The 20,287-nt window shown below is 60.7% G+C and overlaps 2 protein-coding genes across 11 annotated transcripts in view; both read right to left on the minus strand.

The window, feature by feature from the left end:
- Positions 1-3,651: 3,651 nt before the first annotated feature.
- Positions 3,652-9,121, minus strand: SKOR1 (SKI family transcriptional corepressor 1). Of its 3 annotated transcripts, XM_074837250.1 has the most exons (9): positions 8,916-9,121; positions 6,007-7,994; positions 5,795-5,891; positions 5,289-5,396; positions 5,118-5,189; positions 4,833-4,907; positions 4,689-4,763; positions 4,208-4,273; positions 3,652-4,094 (listed from the first exon to the last, which is right to left on the minus strand). In XM_074837250.1, the coding sequence occupies exons 2-9, from the start codon at positions 7,975-7,977 to the stop codon at positions 3,997-3,999; spliced, it is 2,562 nt and encodes an 853-aa protein (XP_074693351.1). In that variant the 5' UTR covers positions 7,978-7,994; positions 8,916-9,121; the 3' UTR covers positions 3,652-3,996. The 3 variants fall into 3 exon arrangements, with proteins under 3 accessions (XP_074693351.1, XP_074693352.1, XP_074693353.1); XM_074837251.1 differs by lacking the exon at positions 4,208-4,273; XM_074837252.1 differs by lacking the exons at positions 3,652-4,094; positions 4,208-4,273 and adding an exon at positions 4,385-4,563.
- An 8,238-nt stretch (positions 9,122-17,359) lies between these two features.
- Positions 17,360-20,287, minus strand: part of MAP2K5 (mitogen-activated protein kinase kinase 5) — a 141,132-nt gene continuing 138,204 nt past the window's right edge. For all 8 annotated transcript variants that reach the window (XM_074837042.1, XM_074837046.1, XM_074837041.1 and 5 more), the window contains one exon: positions 17,360-18,591. In XM_074837042.1, coding sequence (XP_074693143.1) covers positions 18,437-18,591 — 155 coding nt within the window. In that variant the 3' untranslated portion in view covers positions 17,360-18,436. The remainder of the gene's footprint in view (positions 18,592-20,287) is intronic.

Here is a 20,287-nt window from a genome sequence, read left to right on the forward strand (position 1 = left end):
TTTAGATGCTTGCTGCCAAGTTCTTTGTACTTAATGATTAGACTTTCCAAGCAAATGTGTCTTTTGATGATACAGTCAGTGGAACCTAAATAATCCTCAAGGAGGCAAATTAAGGACCATTTTCTTCACTTTTAACTTCAGCGTTAGCTTTCCTAGTGTTCACCTGAGTGCAGCACAATTTCTCTGATACTGCTCCATAAATCTGGGGAGAGCCTTACGCATTTACAGAAGAGCCTGTCCTTACTTCAGGACAGAGCAGCTTAGACCACCTGTAACAGTACCACTGGTCTAGTCCCCAGAATCAGGTCTGTGACCTCTGGTTCAGTCCAGGTTTCTCCTGACACCAAGATTTCACAGGAAAGCTGCTTTTCCCCTCTCCCCTGCGTTCTGGGGGGCAGCAAACCTGTGAGGGACACACAAGCCTCTCGGGAAGGCCCCCGCTCCACGGCTCCATGCCACCCGAGCACCCCAGTCCTGCACTGCTGGGACTGGCATCCACCCGTTGCTCATTTTCTTCCCCTCAAGGCAGAATATTGTACAAGCACGTTTTCACTCGTTGAAGGCCACCATCCCGCAGCGTAGCAGCGACACCCTAAAGCCCATGGGGATAGTAAGAACCTGTTTTCTTCTCCTGCCCCCAAAAGCTGCTGCTTCGGGAGGGACTCAACAGCTTCACCGCTGCACATCCATCTTGCACAGAGGTGATGGCCCACCTCTGCCCAGCTGGGCTGCTCTGCCCGTGTCCCCCCCTCCCAGGCTCAGACTTGCTTTCACAAGGGATAATTTTGGTAGTTTCCATGGAAGTTGCACAGAACCTCTGTTCAAAACCAGACAAACTCCAGTGAGGAGCACTGCACAGAACGGCACTGGGAACGCCATCTCCTGGCGTCCTCTGAATCTGGCCACAGACAACCCGCATCCGAGCTGACCCCGCTCTGCAACGGGTCAACGGCGGAGGTTTGGGGCCTGTGACACACCGATCGAGCAGGTCCCCCACGTCCACACCACAGCACGAAATACCGTGCCTAAACCTGGCAGACGGTGGGCCGGGCGCTTTGTGTTGCCGCTGCAGACCCGCCAGAGAACATCTACCCACCCCGAGTCCACCCACGCTCCAGGACGATCCCCTTCCCACGAGGAAAGCACCCACAATTCACCCCCAACTTCAGTGTGACGGCTCAAAGAGTTTCAAAACAAGAGGCCACGCTCCATCCAGGCGCTGTGATTTTAACGCGGGGGGTCTCTGGCGTTTGCACCCCCGTTAAGAGGCGAGTTGCTCTGCGAAGGGGACTTTCAGCTCAGAGGCAGCGTGACAGCGAAACCCAGAGCAGACACCGCTCCGGAACTGGGAGCCATCACGTCTGCTTGCCGCCAAATAAACAGCCTTGTGTACTGGAGGAAAATAGCATATGGGGAAAAGCCTGGGCAGGGCTGGAGGTCTGGTGATCAGCTCCTTGGAGCTGCTCTGCCACTGGCCTGAAAGAACAACTCCATCAGCTACAGCAAACAGACCTTCTGCTTCTCTCAGTTCAGAATTCATCACAGGCTCAAATCAGACACTCCAGGCTTTTTCCTGCTTTAATTATTTAGAAATCCTAACTCTGGTTGTTTATTTTCAGGGGCTATTACTGCGTTCAACTATTTTAAGACTGGGAAAAAAAATTAAAAAATTTGAAGCCTTTCCCTCATTCTGCCGGTGAAGTTTAATTCACTCTAATTATTTCATATTACTTAGACTATAATAGTTTCATAATTTCTAGTATATTAAGCACTTAATACGTTGTGTCATTTGAAGTCGCATATTAAATTCAGCAAAGTACATTTTAATGAGAGCTAAGTAGTGTGAAAATACTAATACAACATAATAGTTCATTTTTGCACCCGCGCTGGCAAGCGCCGCCGCCGTGCCTGGTGTTCCCCGGGCAGGTGAGTGCAGCCGAGGCCGGACGAGCTCATGGGCTGGTGAGCTGCTGGGGAGAGCACGGCTCCGGCCCCCCAGCACAAGGAAAGAGGGATGTAGGGCAGGCCGGGTCCTGGCGAGGGGCTGGGGTCAGGAGCAAGAGCAGTGCCCAGGCCAAGCTCCTCCACAGGGTCACCCCGTGCCACTTCCAGCACCCGAGGTGCCAGCGACGACCCAGCCGGAGAGACGCAGAGGGAAGAGGCTCAGCTGCCCCTCCACCAGCTCCAAAAAGGCCCAACTATTTCATCCCCTCACTGACCCACCTCTCACCTTGCAGAGCTGGACTCTACCTTGTTAGTCACCTCCTTGCTACCGTCTCCCAGGTCTACGCAGCCCTTCCCCGTTGGGGCAGGATGACCCCCCCCTTCCCATCAACTTACCTGCAGGAGAGGTGCCACCAGCACCCCCAGCCCCGCTGCTCCCGCTCCGGGTCACGTATCAGGGACACCATCAGCCGCTCTCACAGCACAGGAGGACATCTGGCCCCGAACCAGCCCCGAGAGCTTTTTACCTGGTGCTCAGAGAAACGAGGAAAACCTGAGAAAATCAACTGTGCTTCCACCCCGAGGGTTCTGCAACCTTCAGCCCAGCCCACCGTGTCCCCAGCTGGGGCTCGGATGGTCTTTCTCACCCACAGGTGATGGTGGATGCTGCCCCTCCACCCCTCGAAGGAGAGGGTCGGGGGGGGGGCTGCAGCACCGGCTGAGCCCACGCGGTGGCGGCCGAGGCCGCGGAACCGCCGCTGCTCCGCCTAATGAGAGTCCCGAAACTAATTAACGACACATCCGCGCTGCGCAACTCCCGGGGACGGGTCACACCGCAGAAACCCCGCGGGCAGCGCCGGGATGGGCAACACGCAGCACCCTCCCGCCCCCCTGAGTCCATCCCGCCCCGGTCCCGGGATGCTCCCGGTACCCGCAGTCCCGGTGCGCGGCGGCGCAAGGTGCATCCCCACCCCCCAACCGCGGCAGCTCCCGGTGCGACGTGCGTGTCCCCCCGGTCCCGGTCCCTCCCGTCCCCGGAGCGCCCCAGAACCCCGGTGCAAGGTGTATCACCCCCCACCCCTCCGGCCCCGGTCCCAGCCCCCCGAGCTGTCGTGCGAGGTTAATCCTGGACTGAAAAACAGGTATTTCGGGCTAATAGGTGTGCGAGCACCTCCACGCCCGCTCTCAGAGCTCATTAATGTAAGACTTTCATGTGTGAAACGAGCATATAAATGGGCATTAATGAGCTCCCGGCTGCGGCGCGGAGGAGGAGGGGGGGGGAAAGGGGAACGGCCCCCCCACCCCTCCCCGGCTGCGGCACCCGGTGTCGGCCCGCCCCGGGCACGGGGGAGGGGGGGGGTAGAGCCCCGGGGGGCTGTCGGGGCTGTGCGAGCCCCTCTTGCGGCGTGCCCATGGTAGGGGGGGGACCCCCACCCCCCCCGGGACAGCCCCCACGGACCAGGCGGCTTCTTAAAGTCGAGTTTTTATTAAAGAACCAAAATCACGTACAGGGAAGGGGGGGGGGTGTCTCTCCCCAGAGCGGGCGAGCGTTGTTCTGCCTCCGGAGTCGCGGACCGCCCGTTAAAGTGCTGTTACATCCATAAATGTACAGGGGGGTGGTGAAGGAGGAGGGGGGGCCCGAGGTGGGGGGGGGGGGGGGGGAAATAAATATACATCATAAATAAATAAAAATCCAACAAATACTGTACCAAGAGAATCACAGTACATTTATATCCATTGCACATAGCCACTTTTGTTTCCAGTCTGGACAAGGGTTGAAGAAGCGGACACACGGGGGGGAAGGGGGGGGAGGCGGAGCGGGGGGCCCCGGGGGGCGCGGGGCGCAGGGGGGGGGCCCGGCTCCCCCCTCCCGCCGTCCCGGGGCCGCTCCCCGCCGTATTGCCAGTCCGAGGAAAACCGGGCTCCGAGTCCTCTATGTACAAAGAGTCTCCTCGTGGAAATGGCTTGTGTGGGCTCTGCCCGCATGGCTTCGGGGGAAAAGGGGGGGTCCGGGGGGGGGGCTGGGAGTGGTCGGGGAAGGAGCGGAGGGGCTCACTGGGGCAGCAGCGGCGGCTTGAAGGAGCAGTTCCCCGTGCAGTGCCGCGGGGTCAGCATTTTGCAGGAGAAGTGATGCAGCGCGTCGTGGGCCTCTGCAAAAGCGACACAACCGTCACCCCCAGACCCTCCCATGCACACGGGGGGGTTTCTCCCCCCCCCCCTTTAGATGTCTGTGCTGCTCCCCCGCCCCGTCCTGCCCCGGTACCTTTCAACTTCTGCTGGATGGCGTAGCGCGCTTTCCTCTCCTGGTCCAGCTCGTTGCAGAGAGTATCTGGGATTGGGGGGGTGGGGGGAGCATCACACAGCGCCGGGGGTCCAGGGTGCGGCCGCCCCGTCGGGGATGCGCCGGGCCGAAGGGCATCGCGCTCGTAGGCAGGGCGGGGGAGGAGGGGGGGGGACACACGGGGACACGGGGAGGCCCGCGATGCGCGCAAAGTCGGGCACGGCTTCCCGGGTAATTTTACGCCTCGGTTTTTTAATTTAGCCCGGGTGGAAATTGCTGCGAGAGGGAAGGTTCATTCGCTCCCGTGTAATGATGCCTCGCAGCCGTTTGCGGGGCGGCTGGAAATCCCGAGGCGAAAGGATATCGATTTAATAAAAAAAAAAAAAAAAAAAAAGGAGAGATGCAAAAAGGAGATTAAAAAAATAAAAGTGCTAATTGCCGGATGGCTTCGGCCCGGCCTTACCTCGGACGATCTGGAGCTGCTGCACCATCTCCTCCCGGTACGCCAGCTCCCGCTTCATCTGGTCCTGGAAGTTATCTAGGGGGGCAGGGGGGGGCTCAGCACCGCTCTCCGGCCGGGGCAGAGCCGGGGGGGGATCGCCGGTACCTTTCAGGCTCTGGAAGTCCCTCTCCAGCTTTTTCCTCAGCTCCATTTGTTCCAGGACCAGTTTTTGCAACTCGTCTGTTTAAAAATACATGGCGGGGTTGAGGGGAGCCCCCACTTTTCCATATGGAGGCGGCTCAGCGCGGCGCTAATCGCATTACGTTACATTAATCACAGGAGCTAATCACTCCTGCAGAAAACACAAATACCTCGAGCTGTGGGGAGAGGCTGGAGGATCCCGCCAGCCCCCCGCCCCGCCACGGTACGCGTGCCCCCCCCCCCCCTCACCTCGGGCCAAATTTTCGATGTCCTTTTCCACCAGCTGCGTCCCGGCGACATCCATGCCGAGGCCGTCCTCTCCTACGGGGGACAGAACGCCGTCAGCCCCGCCGCGGGGGGCTCCGCCGGCCGCGCATCGCCCCGCGAAAGGGCCGCGGCGGAGCGCGGACGGGCTCTTACCTCTGTCGGTATTTACAGGGCTGGGATGCGAGACATTCCTTTGGTCCTGATAGGATTTTCTGGTCTCTAAATCCTCTGCCGCGGAGTGATTGTCTTCTTTATCTTGCTCTTAAAGTTAGTAAACCGATTATCAACCGTAAGCAATGAAAGTACGGGCCTGATATATCCTTAATTACATAATTACGGACAAAGCCCTCGTTAAAACCTTCTTAGCGGACACCCTAATCGCTTTGCTGTTGGAAAGTAGCTCGCTGGCAGGAGCTTTGCCCACCCCAGTCCATCCCAGCCGCACCGGCCCCGTCCCACGGCGGCACCCCCGGGCCCGGGGGGGTGGGGGGGCCTGGCCCCGTCCCCTATACGGAAACCGTTTGCATTCGTTTTTCGCCCGAAATCTCCCCAAAACGAAAGTGGCGGCCCGGGAGCCCCCCCGGGGCTGAGCAGCCGGTGGCGGGGGGCACCGGGGCCGCGCCCTCGATGTGTACCGACACCCCCCGGCGCCGTGTTACCCTTCGCCTCGGGGGTGCACAGGTACGCGGCCGGGGCTCCCAGGGAGGCGGCGGTCTTCAGCGGCTGCAGGTGCTCCCCCCTCTCCGGCGCGTACACCTACAAAAAACGAGTCAGGGCGGCGGCGGCGGGGGCCCCGCGGCCGGTGCCGAGGGGACCCCCGAGGGCAGACACACCCACCCACCCCCGACCCCCTCCCAGCCCGGTCCTGCACCTCGTAGGCGCCCCGGCTGCTGCTCCGCTCGGGGCTGCCGTCGGGCGGTTGGCCACCCTCCTGCGCCGCCGGCTCGCCTGCCTTTTCCTCGGGCCCGTCGGCCCCGACGGGCGGCGGCTCCTCGGTCCCGGCCAGCAGCCGCGGCGGCGGCGGGTCCCGTCCCTCGGGGTGAGCGGCGGCGGCGACGGCAGCATCCTCCTCCTCGTCCTCCGGGAAGCGGTTGGACTCCACGTCCACCTCGGGCTCCTCGGCCGTGTCCCCCCCGGGGGAGAGCGAGCGGTAGCTGGAGCTGCCCTCGCTGAGGAAGTCCGGGGAGAGGTAACCGGGGCCGCGGGGGGCCGCGCCGCCGTACGCCTCCCGGGTGCCGTAGAGCTTGGCGATGCTCTCGGCGTCCTTCACCACCGGGCGGAAGGCGGAGAGGTAGCTGCCCTTCCTGGGGAGGGGCAGCGGCGGGAGCAGCGCCTCGTCCCCGGAGCGCTCCTCCTCGCCCGCCGCCCGCGACAAGGCGCTGGGGCAGCGCTCGCCCTCCGCCCCGGCGCCTTCCTGGGGGGTAGCGCTGCTCCTCCCGCTGCCCGACGGCTCCGAGCCCTCCAGCTCGCCGTGCCGGCCCGCCAAGCCCGGCGGTTCGGCCGCCGCCGCCGCCGCCGCCGCCGCTGCCGCCACCACCACGGCCGTGGCCGCCGCCTTGGCCTGGCTCTGCGCCGGGTAGGGCGGCACGGGCAGGCTACCGGCGGCCGGCCAGAAAACCGGGAACGAAGGGTAGACGCCGGCGTCCTTGGCGGCTCCGGGCTGGTGTGGCGGCTGGGCCGGTTGGTGCGGGTGGGGGTGCGGGGGTCCCCAGAACATGCCGGGGGGCAGCGCGCCGCCCTTGCCCGCCTCGCCGCCCCCCGCGCCGCCCAGCGCGTCCTCCTGCTTTTTGGGGCAGAGTCCGAAAGCGGCGGCGGGGAAGCCGTAAGGGTGGGGGAAGAGCGGCGGCGGCAGCTTCTGCAGCATCCCGAAGCCCTTGCTGGGCACCGGGATCACCGGGTAGCTGCGCACCGCGCCCGCCCCGCCGTGCCCCCCCGCCGCCCCGCCGTGCGCCGCCGGTAGCCCCAGCGCTCCGCGCTCGCCCGCCGGCTCCTGCCCGCTGCACCGGAGGCTCTTGTGCGCCGGGGCCAGCTCGGGGCCGGCGGGCGGCGGCGGGTGCAGCGCGGCCTTGGCGGCCGGGGAGCCGGCACCGGGCCCGCCGGCGGCCGCCCCTTGCAGGGAGAAGGTCCGCTTGCGGGTGCCGCCGTTGAACATGGCCTTGACATCCTCCCAGGCGTGCGACAGCTCCTCCGTGGCCGTTTTGTCGCTGAGCTTGAGGTGGCGGCGCCAGGAGTTGAAGTTGGCGGCGTCGGGCTGGGTGTATTTGGAGTCCGGGGTGCGGTGGGAGTGGAAGATGAACTTGTTGGGGGAGAAGTACATGCTGCAGTAGCTGCACTTGATGCACTTAGCGCGGGAACTGTTGTACCGGGCCGGGATGAAGCTGCCCCGGGAGCCCCAGGCGCACTCGTGCACCACGTCGAAGGCGAAGTTCTCGGGCAGCTTGGGCGGCTTGTGCTCGCCCAGGAAGGACTTGCAGAGCCGCTCCGCCTCCCGCTTGGTGATCATGCCGCAGCGGCGGGAGGAGATGGGCATGGCCCCGGCCCGCCGCAGGATCTCCAGCTGCACCGGCGTGCACTGCACGCAGGTGATGCCCAGGGCCACCCGCCGGTTGTGGATCTCATTGTAGCTGTAGTTCTTGAGCAGCGTGTTGGAGATCTGCGCCAGGCACAGCCGCTCCTGCCCGTCGATGACCAGGGACACGATGGGCACGCCGTACAGAGAGGTCTCACCCACTTGGTTGGGCTTGAGGGTATTGGAGCCCTGGTACGGCTGCAGCTCTTGCTTTGAATTTGGGGAGGAGCTTGCATCTCTCCCATTTCCCATCTGACTGGCGATCGCCTCCATTCCCCCCCAAAACGCCCCTGCAAAACAAAATCGGGGAAAGACGCGGGTTAGAACCGCTCCCGGGGCCCCGCCGCTCCCGGAGCTCCCCCCCCCGCCCCCCGCTCCCAGCTCCGCGCCCCGGCCTGTCCCCTCTCGGCGGTGGGTGTCCGTGTGTGTCCCCCCCCCGCTCTCCACACCATCCCCCGCCCCGGGCGCTGCCGCAGGACCCCCCCCCCCCCCCCCGCCGCGGGCAGGCCGGCCGGAGGGGTCTGGCGGATCCGTGGCGCATCCTCCGCGCCGCGGCCGCCGGTACCGAGCCCCGGCGCAAACACCCGCAGCTGGGCGGCCCCGGGAGCCCAGCGGCAGCGGTCGCCCGGGGCAAGGGCATCCCCACCCCACCTCTCTTCTCCCCGGGTCCCCGGGAGGTACCGCGTCCCTTCCCTTTGTGCCGGCTCGCCGAGCCGTGCCGGGCCGCCGGTTGCACCGAGCCCCGGGCGGGTTCCAACGAAACGCGCAGGAGGATGCGACCGGGCTCGTCCCGCGGCGGCGGGGCCGGGGTTGGGGGGTGGGGGGGGTGTGAGGGTCGCCGAGCCGTGGGGCCGGGCCGGGCGGGCCGAAACTTGCCGCTCGGTGCCCGTTATCGGGCGGAGCGGGGCGGCGGGCGCGGTTGACCGGGAGCCCCTTTGTCGTGTCTCCGGTCGGCGACTAGGAACGGGCGGCTTAGGGGCCAGGGCAGGGGGGTGGAGGGGGGAGCAGGACCGGCAGCACGTAGCAGCAGAAGGGCAGCGGCGAGCCAGGCAAATTGGCTTAGCGGGGAGGGCTCCGGGCGGCGGTAAGCCGCTTCCGTGGTCATTACACAAAATAACGGGGAGCGCTTTCCGAAAACACCACCCCACCCCCCCACCCCCCGATCCCCCACCCCTCCCCGTCCCCTCCATCCACCTCCCGCTCCCACTTACCGCGCCGCGGAGCCCGGCTGGACGTGCGGGCTCTCCTCGGGGTTAGGGGCCGCAGCCCGGCGCCGGGGCCGCCATCCGGGGTGTGGGGGGTGTGGGTGTGTAAGGGGGGTCCCGTCCCCTCCGAGCCCTTTTCCCGCGGGCAGCCGCCGGGGCGCGGGGCGGGCGGGCAGCGACGCGCCCTTCACCGACGCCTCGGGGCCGCCGCCCGCCCCGCCGCCGCCGTGTCCGCCCGGGCGAGATGCAACAAGAGCGAGTGACCAGCCGCGCCACCGAGGGAGGATCCGGATCCGTACTTGGAGACGCTGCACATTGATCCGGTGACAGCTAAAATAACGGGAAGACACACCCACTTAGCACCAGCATATTTACATTAACTGCCTCCGGGACCCCGCGGCCGTCAATCACCGATGCGCTCCAGTCAATCACGGCGCGGCTTTAAGGCACGGCGGGGAGGGAGGGAGGGAGAGGGGGGGGCGTGGGGGGCCGCCACCGAGCGGGGACCCGCCCGGGCTGCCCGAGGTAAGAGCGGGGATCAGCCCCAGGCCGCACCTGCGCGGGGCTCCGCGCCTCTCCGCGCCCCCCCCCACCTTCTACCGGTGTGGGTATCCCCCCGGGGGGAGCGATCGCTCGTTGAAAGTTTGCGTGGGGAGAGGGAGGTAACGAAAAGAGGAGCCCGGGGGGGGTGGCGGAGGGGCCCCATCGAAATCGGGAATGCGTGGCCGCCGCGCATCCTCCCCCCCTCTTACCGGGATGCGCGCTCCGCCGGCGGGGCGCGGGTGCGGAGAGGCACCGGGGGTGAAGAGGGGGGGACACCGGCGCGGCAACGAAATCGCCGGGAAGCGAGGGCGGGGGGGGGCGCGCCCGTGTTTTTTCGTTCCCCACGGGGGCCCACTCCGTGCCGGCAGCACCGGCGACCACCGGAGCGGGACACATACACACACACACACAAACACACACACACGGACCCCCCGCTCCGGTGGCCGCCGGTGCTGCCGGCGTGGCGGGGGCCCACAGCCGCGTCCCTGCCCTGGTTGGGTTCCCGCATGCAGCACTCGTCACGGCCACGTTAATTAAACTGTAATTAATCATCGCGTCCGGCCGCGATCGGCGCAATTACACTGATCAAACAGAAGTTAATAACGGCGCGGATCGCCCCCAGCTATCACTTTTGTGCGTGTGTGTGTGTGTGTGTCCCCCGCCCTTCCCCGCCATCACCAGCGGCGCCGCGAGGATGCGGCGGAGCCGGCGCGGAGCGAAACGCAGGTGCGGAGCCACCCACCTCCTCCGCGCTCCCCGGGCCGCCGCGGTTGAACCGGCCCCGGTCCACGCTCCCACGCGGGAAAGCGGCGGCCGCTCCCCCCGGGACGTCCCGTCGAGTTGCGGGGAGCGGGGGGGGGGGGCGGGAATGGACACGGACCGGGTGCTGCCGGGCCGGGCCTTGCGGCGCGGCCTTCCCGCAATGATCGCAACCCGAGCCGGTAATTATTCCTCGCCTTTTAATTATTTATCCCCCCCGCCCCCCCCCCGCCCCAATCATCCTCCGGCTAGGCGGGTGCAGGAGCGCGGTGAGACGCGCCCGCGCTGGGGCCGAGCCCCGCTGCCCCTCTCGCCGCCGCTTTTCGGGTGATCCCACGGCGTGAAATACCCGCAGCGGCTGCGGAACCGGCTGCCAGGCCACGCCAGGCTGCGAGGCACCGGGAGCAGGCGGCGGCGGGGACCGAGCCGGTACCCCCCTTCCCGGGGCCGCTCCTGCGGTGGCACGTCGGGGCGGGGGAGGGGGGTGTGTGTAGGGGGGGTGTGGGTGAAGGGAGGCGGGGGGCTTCGGGAGGCCTGGCCCCCCTCCGCCGTGCCCTTCCCCGGGCCGGGCGGCTGCCCCGGTGCCCGCCGGAGCCGCGGAACCGGCCGGCGGCTTCGCCCCGACGGCGGGGCGGCAGCGCGGAGCCCCGAGGCGGGGACCGGCCCCGGCCCCGGCCCCGCCGCTCCGGCCCCGCCGCTCCGGCCGCTCCCCCCGCCGGCCCCCGGCTTCTCGCAGCCGCCGTATCTTTTAACAGTTGAATTGACTGCAGTTTTTGTCAGTTAATTAGGTTTAATTTACATAATTAGTACAGTATAAAGAGTATTGGGGATAATCAGGAGGTACGTCTCGCTTACTGTGTAAACACGGATTCGGAATTAAAAATCAGATGTAATTAAGGCGTGTGCGCGCGGCTTTTAATTGTAATGAATTTCTAATTAACGCTCAACGATCGCCGCACGCGAGAGCCGGGACGTTTGCGGGCTCCGCCGCCGCCCCGGGCGTCCCCCCGGGGGCCCCCGAGCGAACTGGGGTGCGCGGTCGCGGAAGGGACGCGGAGGGGCGCGGAGGAGCGTGACGGGACACCCTACCCCCCCACCCCCCCCCCAACACCACCCCCCCCCCCCCCCCCCCCCCCCAGGCCGCCGGTTAGGAGTGGCGGGCAGGGCGGTGCGCCCCGACGGGACCCCCCCACCTCCCGCCCCCGGGCCGGTACCGCTGGCAGGCGAGGCCGGCGGATAATTTAGGTTAAAACTTAGGGAGCCGTGTCACGGGTGTATAAATAAATAATCACGCGGGGACGGCCGCGAAAGGCCCCTCTCTCCTGGAGGGCTGCGCCGAGATTGCCACATAAATCACGGCGGTCTAATTCAGTGGAAGTTTAATAAACGCCTCCTATTGGAAATGAATGTTCCCCATTTAACAGTTGTATCAGCACCATATAAAACCATGACCCCAATAAATTTAATTTTAGAGGCCGATCAATCCGGGCTTCTCTCTATCGATCCGCCGCGGCTCTGCGCCTTTACAGCCTCTTCCGCGGCCCTTCCCGGGGAGGCGGGGGGGGAAAGGAGCGTTTCGATTAGACTCTTTATTAGGAAAAGATTGCTCCGAGAGGCCTGAAAATTAAACGGTGACATTTTAATTACTGGACATTGACAAAGGGAGCGGGCGGAGGCTCTCTGCAGGCCGGGCACACTCCGCCTGACCCAGCGTGCTGAGCCCCCGCGGGGGTGGGCAGGGACCGGCAGCGACACGGCGGGGGGGAGGGGGGGGGATCGGGCCCCCCCGAGGTTCCTCCCCTGCGACCCCCGGGGAGCCCGTGGGGCCCTCTCGGTGGGCTCTGGGGCCCTGGCTGTGCACACCTGTCCGTCTGTCCGTCCCCCCTCCCGTGTCGTCGTACCCCCCCCCCCCCCGATACACTCCCACTGTGCACCCCAGTTCTCCCACCACCACGCCCCCTTCATGCACCCCAACTCTCCCACCATGCCCCCCCCAATCTATGCACCCCAGCTCTCCCACCGCCCACCCTTCGTGCTCCCTCTCTCCCCACCCCTCGTCTATGCACCCCAACTCTCCTGCTGCCCCCCCATGCACCCCATCTCTCCCACCATGTCCTCCTGTTCTGTGCTCTCCACGATGCCCACCGTGCCCCCACCACGCACGATCTGCCCCCACCACACGCACCCTGGCTCTCTCCAATGTGCACCTCTTGATGTGCCTCAGGTTCCCCACTATTCACCCCCCATCCCTCCAATTTCTGTCACTTTGTCCCCTGCCCCCCCCCCCATGGCAGTGCTGTCCCTCACCTCCCCTGCACCGTCCCCTCCAGCTCTAAATCTGCCTGATTTCCCTCGGCTGGAGCGGCTGCGGGGCAGCTGGGGCTACGACGGAACGCAACGTACACGATCGATAGACACGGCTTTATTGATTAGGTTAAACCTTGGTAGAGCTGGAGCGGGATGAGCTGAGGGCAGCCATTAACTGTGCCTTCATCCTGCCAGGCCGTGCCGTGCCGTGCCAGGGACACCCGGGCACCGCAGCCCCCCGGGACCGAGCTGCACTCACCTGCGTCTGGGCCCCGGCCAGCAGCTCTGTCTTGGCCACAGAGAAGTTTTCCTCCTCCAGCCTGTAAAAGCCCCAGACATCCATTTACCATTAAACATCTCCTGGGCTGACCAGCTACTTATAAACCTTGAACTTTCACTGCAGGACTCGGCAGCGAGAGCAGCCGCAGCGGGGTACGGGCGAAGCAGCAGCAGCTCCAGTAGCCGGTAAGGCTCAATCTATAAATCCTGTCCTTAGTGCACACTTGTAGTTTATGGCCGTACCCTTTAGTGAAGGTAAAGTGGCCCCGGGTCAGCGCAGCTCCTCGGCAGCCGCGCCGCAGCACTCCCGCTGCAGCTTCCCGCGGGGAAAGGCACAGACCTCTGAGTTTTTCTTTTCTTAAAGCACAACCTTCTTTTTATTCGATGTGCCCAAAATACTTCCATAGAGTTAGAGATTTTTTAGGGTTTGTGGTTTTTTTTTTTCCCCATTAGGCTTTCACACACCAGACTGGGCAGCCTGGCAGTGCGGTACTGGTGAGCTGGAGGAACAGGATGAGGCCAACAAATTCAGGGGATGTTCCCCCCATCCCTCCAGATTTGTGTCCCACGGTGCCTCTGAGCCCCCCCTCCCCCAGCCTGAGGGAAGGCTGAAAATAGGTTATCCTAAAAGAACTGCTATAGCTCAGGACCTCACCATCATGCAATGCACCCCGGCTCCCCCTCCCCACCAGACACCCCCTCTGCTCCCCGGGGCCTGGATCCCACCGCAGGGACATGGTGCCCACCAAGCTGCAGTGTTTGGGGCTCAGGCTGGTTCCTGCCCGGGTCCCCGCAGGGCAGAGGACAGCCCCAGGGCAGCAGTGGGGCAGGAGTCACCTACAAATAACGTCACACGGCTGACGAGGGTCTCCTGAGCACCCTCTGGGGAAGCTTGAGAGGCCAGAGCCGGTTCCTGTGCAGCTCTCCAAGAGCTGGGGTCACCGGGGATGTGTTTAACTCAGCCCCATCAGCACGCCAAGGCCTGCCTGGGCCAACTCCTGGCAGCTGAGCGAGGACGGGTCTCCTGGGGGTGTTGTGGGGTTTCTTACGTGTTTCTCTCTGCTGGTGCCACGTCTCAACGGGAGCAGGAGGAAGAGCCTCTGCACAAAGATGTTCAGTCCTTGAGAGGCTGAGCAGCCTCAGAGTCCTTCACAGGGAGCAGCGTGGGGGCTGCCCGCCCCAAACCCCCGTGAAGGCGAAAGATTTGCTTCTCCCATTCAGTGCCCGAAGAGGCTGAGGGGGTTTCTGCATGCCCGGGACCCCTGCGCTGCAGGGAGCAGCAGAGCACCTCGGCTTTTCTCTCTGCGCTGGGGACCCCCCCTGCCGAAGAGCAGAGCCCCAGCTTGGGGCATATCAGCTCTTGCTGCTGCCTGACCTGCCTCCTCCCTCCTCTTCCTCACTGGCTGAGGCTGCAGACTCCCTGGGGGGGGTCCCAGGTGCAGCTCCCACAGGGCTGGATGCCGATGGCCCCCCCCGGGCTGTCCTGCCCTGGCGGCATTGCCCCTCGCCCACCAAACAGTGATCTCTGCCAGGGGCTCCCAGGGCCTTTGCTCTCGGTCAGTGGATTTTGGTCTCTGCAGGATTAGGGATTTTTTTTTTTTTTTTTTCCATCTAAGACCCAAATTCCCAGTTTTTGCTTCAGACGTTGCCCACATGCTCCCTGCATCATAGTGGCGGAGGGTCCCTGCGGTCCATCCCTTTTCCACTGATGCTTCCAGGTAAACTTTCCCTGCAGGACCACAAAGCTCCGGGAGGCAGGAAAACACAAATGCCACTCCCAAATCCTCTGGTTTGTGTATGCTCTCGGATATCAAAGGGATTCAGTGAAGCTCCTAAGAGCTGTTTCTAGTGATTGTTCAGTTATTAACGCTAACATATTTTCAGCCGCTGCTGTCCCTGCTTGACAGACGTTAAGCCCAGGGAGAGGGATGGGTCGGGGACCCCTTGCAGCCCTCGAAGCCACAGCCCGCTGCAATTCCCCGTTTTGGTTTCTTTGCCAGATGTAAGAGTGTGTACAGACACACACACACATGCATACGCAGCTTTTCAGGCTGTTATTTGGAAAACAAAGACCGACACTTTGCCTTTGGAAAGCTGACAGCAGGATGTATTCGGCCACGGGATACAAACAACAAAATATTTTCTGATTTTCTACACTGTGTTGAAGGGCAAACTACCGCGGGCTCGTCTCACAGGATGAGCTTTACCTGGCAAGGATCACAGGCAGGGAAAAGCGGAAAACACTGGAAGTTTTGGCATGGATGGGACGTACCCAGTTTTTTGCAGAGCCTGCGAGCTCCCGCAGACACATTCCCATAGGAGATTGGGTCTATCGGTACCGCTGTGACTGAGGTTACAGGGAGAGGAGACAGAGTGGTGAGGCTGGTGTGGGGCTGCTGGTGGAGTCCCTAAAAGAGCTGGTGGGATGAGGAGTGGGACTGGGGGAGATGGGGGTGGTCACTCAGCTCATCTATAGCATCCATCGCTGAATTAATGTGTTTGTTACGCATCCCCCTGCCCCAGTGCTGTCTTCTGAGCAGGACTCAGCTGTAGGGTATAATATTGCTGCACTTTCTGCAAGCTTTTCAGACGAGAAATGCCTTGATTCAGACTCCAAAAAGTTGCAGAGGGAAGGAGAGAAGGACAACGTCCCCGGACAGCCTCAGCTCCAGTGCAGCACGGAGGGCAGCACTGCTGGGCCCCTCCGCAGCACCCAGCACTTCCAGCCCTGCCTGGCAGCTGGGAAAAGCTCCGTGCCGGTTTGTTTCCTGTCCCCAGAGCGGGATTTGGGGCCAGGATGACGTTATACTCAAGGCTGGCGGCAGAGCCCGGGGCACGGTTCACGTGTCTTGTGATCTCAAAGTCACTGGTGCCCAGGCAGAATTTCCTCAGCCCAAACGCAGCGCAGCAGCCCTGCTTCATCGTGCTGCCCCCAGCACTGCACCCCAGGGGATCCCTTCAGCCAGATTTGGGGGGGACAGGGGACAGGACACCCTGCACCGCATCGGGGTGCCCCACGCCAGGCCCACCCTGACGCCCCGCACAGCACAGACATGGGGTTGGCACAGGCTGCAGGGAAAGGAGCAGCTCTCCTGGGTGCAGACCTGCTTGCTGTGGGTGGGGGCACCCAGTGAAGCCAAATCTGCCCAGATCCTGGCACAATTTTATTGCCTTCCCCTCCCCGCTTTCCCCTTACTTTTGCCTCTTGGTGCTGATGGGTGGTGGTGAGAATCGGGCTGAATTGCTGGAATTGGGCTCTGTGGGCGCCAGGGGTTTGCACACACGCATGCAAAGCAGGGCCAGGACACGGGTTGGAAGGGGAGAGTGAGGTGCTGTGCTGGGGGGGGGGGGCGGGCAGTAATCCCCATGCAGCAACACAGAGTGGGCTGTGGGGTCCAGACCTCCCATAGGGATCCACCATCCAGGGCCACCATCCCCGAGGAGGTGGTAGTTTGGGGACACCCCACCTCGCTGCCACTTGACACTGGGGTTGCAGCAAGGCTGGCCGGGCTGAAGAGGAGCTGTTTTTTCCCCAGCCTGCCTGCTCTGCTCTCCCATCCAGCCCTAACCCCCCCAAAACGGTGTTAACCTGGCACTAGGAGCAGAGCCGGGTGGAAGCGGTGCCGCCCAGCAGACCCCTGGCCGCTCCCCCCCTCCCATCTGCACCAAACTCAAGGACTTGGAGACAGAAAGATGACAGAGGCCCCAAACCTCCCCCATGATTGCTGGATTGATTAAGTATACTGATGAAGACAGCAAGGTTAATACCTGTGCCAGTGAATTATAACACTGTCAGCCCGTTAGCCAGGAGATTTTTCACGTTTCCATCAGCTGGCATCCTGCACAGATTTTCAGGGTGACGTCTTCCCCTCCCGACCTCCCTGCCAGGGAAAGCGCGAGGAAAAGCCTTGGTTTTACTGACTTTTTAACTAAATCCAAGGGAGAGACTTTTTATCCAGAGAAAGCTAATGCAAACTGTTAGAGATAAATAAATGGAAGAGCTGCCTATAGTCTGGTTGGCTCACAGGGAAGAAATTTGTCTCACTTTAGAAAAAGGACCTGGAGGTATGGGGGCTGTTGACTCATTCATTGTACTGTTATCTGCCAGGGAGGTTGTGACATCAGAGCAATTAAGACAAACTTTAGTCTATAAGTTCATGCCTGCAACCTCTATACTTCAAAAGAAGACAAACGATCCCTCCAAGGAAGGAAACAAAAGTCTTTTCCAAGCTGCTTCCAGAGTAACATTTAGGATTTGCAGTGGTTGAGGAGGAATTTTTCACTGAATTGTTGGGGTTTTTTTAAGCTGCTGGTATATAATAAACTACCTGAGCTTTTTTTTTAGCAAAAGTTTATTTCTAATGCAAAGACAAGCAGACAAAAGCCCCAACCTCCTCCCCCACCCAAGTCACACACACCAATCCTGCCTTTCACGGTCCTCTCTTCTGTGTTTTTTTTTTTTTTTAATAAGCGTCTTAACACAAGGACTGATTAAATCTGTGTCAGTCTCTTGTGGAAACGTACACAGAAATTGCAGGAGGAAGAAACACACAGCAGAGATGTTGCAATCGTTCTTCTTTCCTTTATGGTAACAGCAAACCTGGGAGCCTTTGCTTGACCCAGTGGCACCCACTGTGCAGTGACTCCAATGTTAAGGAAATAAGTGATCAAGGTAGAGCTGAGAAAGGCAAGACGCTTCCAAGTGAGCCACGATAATAACTAAAACCCTGCATCCTGTCTCTGGCCATGAGGGCAAGTGGCACAGCACGGCTTGGGCCCCTCTGTGCAGTCTCCTGTGCCCCCCCCGGGGCTGTGGTGGCCCTCAGCTTCCTCGTGAGCACGGGCAGAGCCTCACCCCCTCTGCACCGCTGCTGTCTGCAAAGCCCCACGCTCGGGGCTGCTCTCCCTTTGTGGCCAGAGGCCAATAGTCCATCTCGTGTGGCTCTGGGGCCACCACCTGTGGCTGGTGCTCACCCAGCAGCACCCCTTGCTTTAGCAGAGCACTGTCCTCTTTCACCTCACCTCCTTCCACCTCAGAAAACCTTCCTGTGTTTACGGATCAGGTCGTTCCCGCTTGGCAAACCCGAGCCACAGCACCCAGAGCAGAGAGAGGCATCGCCGGTCATTTGATAGTGCGATGCCCACCTACCTGCCCTGCTTTTAACTCTGGAAGGGCAAGCCCCCACCTCCTCACAGGACAGGCAAGTCTAGATACTTTTTTTGCTTGTTTGCTTGCTTTCAGTTTACATTTAAAACCAGCATTTTGTGGATGTCTGCACTCAAAGACAGCCAACAACTCCTTACGAGATCCTCTGAACACTCGGCGGGTCATTCATACAATAGCAAAAGACTAACAGTTAAAAAATACTCTGGAGCCAGGAAATATACAATACCTTCAATAACAAAAAATATAGATATAAAATACTTGCTTTAAGGCTGTGTACAGTTTAACTGAAGATAATCTGAGGACATTAAATTGTTCAGCAACAAAAGAAACGTGGGAAGAAAAATCCTTAATGCGGTGGTGAGGGAAAGGCAGCAACAAATATCCTGAAAGATTTTGTTGGTGCTTCTAGAAAATATTTTTAGTAAAATACGATCCAGAGAGACTGAGAGTCCGAAGCGCGGGGCTGGTGCTGCTAGTCCAGGATGAGCTGCTGCCTGGCGCGGTGCTGCGAGCCAGCCCAGCTCATGGCGGTCCTTGGGTCGATCGCCGTTCCTCCAGCATCCTGCACACCCACATGGACACGACTTCTGCGTTCCCATCGTTGTACTGCACGATGAACGGGTGGCCCTGGAAAGCAGGAGAAGGCAGAGTTAGCCAAGATAAACACAACCCTTCCAGTCAAAACCCAAAAAAGGTTGGGTTTTTAAAATTTTTTTTGGAAAAAATATATTGGAACATCCTGTGGTTACAGCTATAAAAATGCAATAAACCAGTGATTCGAACCAGTGAACTTCCTCTTGGATCCATGTTATCCACGTACACTGTTCATACAGAGAAAGGAGGGCTGAGGGAACCCAGACTCTCTACTGAGGCCTTAGCCTATCACTCCTTGAAAACACAGATTTTTTTTTTATGTTCAATTAGCTCATCATGCTTTGAACCAGCTCCTTTCTAGGATGGCCTGCCAGGCTGTTCAACTTCTAAATGATGTCTTAGTAAAAGGGTATCCTGACAAAACCACTGATCTACTAGCCTGCTTGAAAAGGTCTGTGATCTCTTAATTGTAAAGTTTCTCTCTTTAGTAGCCCCCTTTACCTGAACTACTTTGTTCGTGGGGCAGAGACTGAATCGTGGCACGGGGCATGAAAACACGCCGCTGTACACACGGCACCTTCACTTACATTTGTGTCCTTGACTTTTATCAGTGGAAACCTTATGCCTTACCCTGTGCGCAGGCATCCCTTAAATGGACGCTTCTACAAATTACCTAGGAAAAAACCAATATCCCTGCAAGTGTTAAATTCCGTTTGTTCCTTGGTCGCTGAGCTCTGTGCCTGCAGGACCAGGCGCCAGGCTCTGCAGCACTTACAGCATCCGCAAGGAGAGGGATTTGTTCATGCACGTACATGCTAGTACACGTCATTTGGAGTGATCGGTTGATACAGAAATGAAAGTATCACCCAAGTGTAACTGAAACAGGTCTTCACGAGAAGCTACTGTGGGAATTAAGTATGATGGGAAGAGGGATAACTATAAAATATTCCCGGTCATGAATTAAATGGCTACTGCAGGCACTGGAAGACTGTGTCTTAGACACCTCAGAAAATCAGAACATCATCTCAGGATGAAACAAAAATATGGCCTGCAATTTCAGCAGCCAGCTTAGGCAGTTCATGTCTCAATCTGGCCACATTCCTAGAGATGGGAACATGCCATCTTCAGATGAATCTCAAATGAAGTATAAAAATCCACAGGAAACCGAGTACCACAATTACATAAATGACTGAAAGAAAGCAATCGCCAGGAGAAACCATCACAGATGATGAAAACCTCTACTCCAAATCACTCAAAAGCAGCTCAGTTTTTGCAACACTAAACTTCATGGCTCTTGCAAACAATGCCTGAAAGGAATCAGAGTAGATCTGCCAGGGAGCCTCTGGGAGGGTGACGTACATGTGGGAATTACCGGCGCGCGCAGCCCGACGCCAGCCGCAGCGGTGGACGGCAGCAATCGGCACACGGAGAGCAAGCATGGGTCTGACGTGGGGCCCAGGAAGCCTGGTCGTTGGCTGGGTTAGGATGGCACCGAGCGGAGCAATGAAGCAGCGCCAGGCTAAATAGAGCACAATAAATCCTCACGGCATCAGCTCCAAGCAATAAAACACTCTGTGGGCCAGGGCCAGCAAATGCAGGAGCCACAGGAATAAAATATGCCATTATCTACAAGAATTATGAAGGAAGGGCGAGATGCTGTTGCTTCAACTCTTTGGGATGGCTGGAAATCTCAGCTATAACTTTTTAGGAAGATGTCTGAGACGTGGAG

Source organism: Strix aluco, chromosome 12 (assembly GCF_031877795.1).
Source record: "Strix aluco isolate bStrAlu1 chromosome 12, bStrAlu1.hap1, whole genome shotgun sequence".
NCBI classification, from domain to species: Eukaryota; Metazoa; Chordata; class Aves; order Strigiformes; family Strigidae; genus Strix; species Strix aluco.

Bases quoted from the DNA above. Each gene is read 5' to 3' on its own strand.
- SKOR1 (XM_074837250.1), bottom strand. From the start codon at position 7,977: ATGGAGGCGATCGCCAGTCAGATGGGAAATGGGAGAGATGCAAGCTCC. The intron at 5,397-5,794 runs GTAACACGGCGC...ACTAACTTTAAG, and splicing joins GTGCACCCCCGAGGCGAAGG to AGCAAGATAAAGAAGACAAT. The intron at 4,095-4,207 runs GTACCGGGGCAG...TCGCTTTTGCAG, and splicing joins CATCCAGCAGAAGTTGAAAG to AGGCCCACGACGCGCTGCAT.